Here is a 4,651-nt window from a genome sequence, read left to right on the forward strand (position 1 = left end):
ATAATGTAGGATCATTGACATGGTTAAAGTAAAGTGTTTGATGTTTAGATGCAACATATGATATATGGTCTTTCTACTACTATGTAAATATAAAGATAGTTTAAAATAAATATTTTATCAATAGAGGACACTTCTATCGATATAAAATGCTTATTGTAAAAATGAGTCATCACACACTGGTCATGAGTTTGGGGGAATCTCAACTAGAGTAAATAGTCTACCGTATAGGAATATAATTCTGATAAAAAAAGTAAATTATTTATTACTCCCCTATGGTTTTACATAATGCTAGATGACCTCCTAAATTTTTAAAATAATCATACAACCCCTGATGATTTTATGTAAGGTGAAAAATGGATGAAATGCACAATTAGTTATGGTCTTTATACCAAGTGCACTTGAAAAGCGCGCGTGGTAAAATATTAATTTTAATGTAAACCCGTTATAATTTGTATAAATATTTACTTTATGCTCCTGTGATTTTTATATTTATCCATTTAATCTCCCTGTACTTTTTGTATAAAAAAAACCCTAATTTGTATAAATGTTCACTTTATAACAAGTCCACTGGGCACCCATATTTTGTAGAAGCCGATCCATATATTATTGACACATAATAATATTTTAAAATGCATAAAATCACATGCCTAGTGTAAACCAGCTTTTAGGAGTGTGCATCGAAATCGAATTTGTAATTCGAAACTTTAAATTCGAAATTTTTCAAAATTTGGATATTAGGAAATTCAACCAATTTTGATTTTGCTTTCAAAAATTCCGAATTTGAATTCATATTGAATTGCATTCGAAATTCGACAATAACCAATTTCACCGAATTCTAGAACTTTTTTTGTATTATAATTATACATAAGTTTTGCTAACTCAATGCTAAACTAAACCTTTTATAATTATAACATAATATACAACTAACTTAATAAGACTTATTGTTGTATTGTTATATAATATAATTATTAGTTAGATGTATTACTATATAATATAAATTTTATATTACATAATATATATATATATATATATATATATATATATATATATATAACATACGAATTTAAAATCAAATTAAGTATTTGATTTCTGATTTGAGAAAACCATTCTTGAATTCGAACCAAATTAGTATATTTCGAAAACAGAATTTTTCATTTCGATTTTCGATTTACTGATTTTGAAAATTTCAATTTCAATTCAAATTGGGTCTATAAATTGTTTTTTTTTTTTTATGTTGCACCCTCCTACCGCCTTCACTCCTAATTGATCTAAGTCCTCTAACAATCCAGAATACAATCCAAATTGAAATTAGGGTTCAATTTGGGTTACCTGCAATGGCTTGTGGCAGTGACGATTGGTGCATCCTCGAGCTTCCGTATGCGGTATCGATGGAGTGCAGCGAGAAAGAGAGGATCGGCAGCTTCAGCAGCAGCCGAGAAGGAAGCGGGAGTGACAAAGAGGGCAGCTGCATCTGTTTGGATCATCCTCAGAAGGGGCAAAAGGTAGAGATGCTGCCTGGAATTCCGGAAGAATCGGTGGATGGGTGGAAAGGTGGGTGGGAAGATCTGACAGCTGAGGCTGTGAGAAATGTGGAGCCCTTCACTGAAGATGAGCTGAGGGCGCTATGTACTTCCTTGAACGAATTTGAACGAAATAGGCGTTGCGTTGTCCCCTATGTCGACACAAAGATATGGGACAAGTACGTGCAAGAGGTAGAAGAAAGCGAGGTTAGTAGATCGGTCCTAGTCCTTCTACTTTGTCATTTTTTTCCCTTTTAAATAATAAAAATGTCTGCTTGATAGTCCATTCATAAAAGGCGCTCTTCCGTTCTAATTCCACTCCTTGATAACTTGGATGGATGATTGGTGAACAGGGTTTTGACGTTTTTACTAATCCGGGACCTACTCTGGGCTACATGCCAATTACCACTTATAAGAGAGATAAAGAATTGGAAAAAAAGCTCATTGGGTTGGCTAAACAGGCCTTGGCGGAGGTAAATTTTCTTCCAGCTTTTTTGTGTGTCTCTCTCTATTATAGTGATTACTAATGAGTTCCCAAAGTTCAAAATTTACTCTTGTAGAAGCTACCATGTTATGAATTTGTGGCCATTGAGTGGGTAACTGGACATCGCTGTGCTGGTTGGGTATATAATATAACGTTTCGAGCTCACGGTGCTGATGCTCCTGAGGGCAAAAGTTTTCAAGCTCGTGTTTATGCTGGAATTGTGGATGTGCAGGTTAAATTCTGCCGTCCCAAAGTGGTTAAAACTTAGTTGAACTCGGCTTGGGTCAGTCATGGAAGGTGGACTAGCAATGTTATGTTGCAATTTTTGAGTGTGATGGGAGAACTATAGAAAGCTGATTGCTTAACTATGTTAGTGTTTGATGATGTTGACAGTCAAACATGTTCTCTAGCTGATGGTGATTTTGAGCTTTTTGATCTTGTAGTCTGGTCCTGGGAATATAAATAAAGGTTCAGACATTGTTGAATTGCTTTTCCATGAGAGACTTTTCCCAAAAAAACAATATGGAAACCTTGTGTAGATGAATATGGAAAGCATTTGAATCCCAATGAGTTGTATAAAAGTCTAGTTGGAAGTTCCCAATGAGCTGCAGTGAAAACAACTAATCTTTGACTGAATAAGTGAGAGGTGCATTGACCTTACTCCGTTTGGTAATTTATGCATTTCTATGTCTTGTGAAACATCGTTAGGCTTGGCACCATGATATTTCTTAGGTTTTAGACATGTTTAGTTATGTTTGCATCTGCTTTTGAGGTTTAATTTATAGCATCTTATGCTGTCTTTACAACTGTTCTTCTTAGTCTCGAATAATCATATATTTTCTGGAGTTATAAAGCAGCTTTTTTTCTACTTGAACAACTACCACTTTGTAAGAGGACCCTTGTTTAGTGGTCAGAAGAGTCGGGTGAATTTCCAGAAAACACTCATTTCTCAGGAAACATCATATTTGGTACTATTGCTTGTGGCTTTGGCAATGTTGGGGTCATGATGTGGATCTCATATGATCTGATGTTGCTTAACGAGCACATGGGTCATACTACTTGAAATTCTGAATCTTGTGATTAGTAAAAGATGTGATAGTTGACATTTTGCTGCATTTAGCTGCTTATTATGTTGATTGAATTCAGAGTTTGTCTTCAAAATGCTAGCTTGATGACATTTTGCTCCATTTAGCCGCTCATGTTTTGGTTTGTGGATTGGAAGTAAAAGTCTTGAGTGCAAAAACAGCTACGACTACATGAACATTGATAAAATAAATTATATCCCACACTGATCCGGTTGCTATGGCAAGCATGTTAGGATGTATCCAAGTCCATGAATCCGATATGGGTTGCAGAAGTAGAACTTGCTTTGAAGAGGGGGAGTTTGGGAGCTACAGTGGATAATCATTTCCAAGTCATTAAAACCATGGTGATTTTGCGGTCTTTCATAGAGGAGTTTGAGAAGCAGTAATTATCTGAAGGTGTAAAGATGGCAGCGTGGCTATTTTGCCCCATCTAATGACTTTCAAGTTGTTGGAGTGCCGAAGATAAAAAATGGATTACCAAATAGGTACCACTTTGTTGTAGAAGTAGGATAAATGATATACTAACAAACTTCAAAAGAGGTGTGGGATAAATCGCACACTAACAAACTTCCTACTAAAACACTTCGGAAGAGGTACAGAATAATCATATTGTTTTAGAGAGTTACACAATTTTTTTACCTATTTTTTTTAAGAGGAGGATTTGTTTTTTATGTTGTAATGTTTAATTTTTTTCTTGTTTCACAGAGAATGGTTTGTTTTCAAAGTTATAATTTTTAATTTTTCCTTTTTAGTTTGACTTAATATCATTTTCTAATAAAATTTTTATTTTAAATTTATCAGAGAGAAGGGTATATTTTTTATGTTATAGTTTGTAATTTTTATCCTTTTCATATTGATTTAATGTCATGTGCATAACAAATGCAATTAGATTTGAAAGAAACTAAGTGATGTTCTAGTTTTACCCCTAAAATCTAGATTTGAAAGAAACTAAAGGGATCTTTTAATTTTGTCCATTTTGGGGCTGATTTGCTCTTTTAGAATGTGATGGACTAATTTGCTTTGCTTTTAGAATATGAGGGATTGATTTGCTTCAATTTAAAAGTGAGGGATAAAAAAAATTTTCCTCAAAATATTATGGACGAAATAAGCCATTTTCCTAAACTAAACCAAAATGACACTGTAAATAACTTTGTACTACTAACATAGGTTTTTGATGTAATTAATTATTTTTCTTGTGAAGACTAAATGTTGAATAAGAAGAAGAAGAGGGCAAAAAGATGAATCTAGAAGTGAAATTATAAGTAGGAAGAAATGGAGAGAGATGTGTGGCAAAAATATTTACTCAACCTTTAAGTAGTTTAGAAATGGAGACAAGAATGCATGGTCGTATTAGGAATTTTTTTTTTTTCATTTTGTTAGTAAGTTTTCATACTTTACCAAAAGATAAATCGAGTATGACCACCTTATATTTTATCAAATAAAAATAAAGCCTTACAGATTTAGAAGATATAAGTTCTTTGCAAAGTTTGAAAATGAAATAACAAATTATGTTTGGAAATGATACAATGTTTGCAGACTAAAAATGATAAATCAAAACGTAT

General features: G+C 33.2%; 1 protein-coding gene across 2 annotated transcripts; it reads left to right on the forward strand.

Annotated features, from left to right (window-relative positions):
- The first annotated feature begins 1,086 nt into the window (after positions 1-1,086).
- On the forward strand, positions 1,087-2,489 carry LOC113701618 (uncharacterized). 2 transcript variants are annotated; one of them, XM_027222367.2, is made up of 3 exons: positions 1,087-1,727; positions 1,874-1,993; positions 2,081-2,489. In XM_027222367.2, the coding sequence occupies exons 1-3, from the start codon at positions 1,335-1,337 to the stop codon at positions 2,270-2,272; spliced, it is 705 nt and encodes a 234-aa protein (XP_027078168.2). In that variant the 5' UTR covers positions 1,087-1,334; the 3' UTR covers positions 2,273-2,489. The 2 variants fall into 2 exon arrangements, with proteins under 2 accessions (XP_027078168.2, XP_071916427.1); XM_072060326.1 differs by having other exon boundaries at positions 2,237-2,489.
- Positions 2,490-4,651: the final 2,162 nt, after the last annotated feature.

This window comes from Coffea arabica, chromosome 7e (assembly GCF_036785885.1).
Source record: "Coffea arabica cultivar ET-39 chromosome 7e, Coffea Arabica ET-39 HiFi, whole genome shotgun sequence".
NCBI lineage: Eukaryota > Viridiplantae > Streptophyta > Magnoliopsida > Gentianales > Rubiaceae > Coffea > Coffea arabica.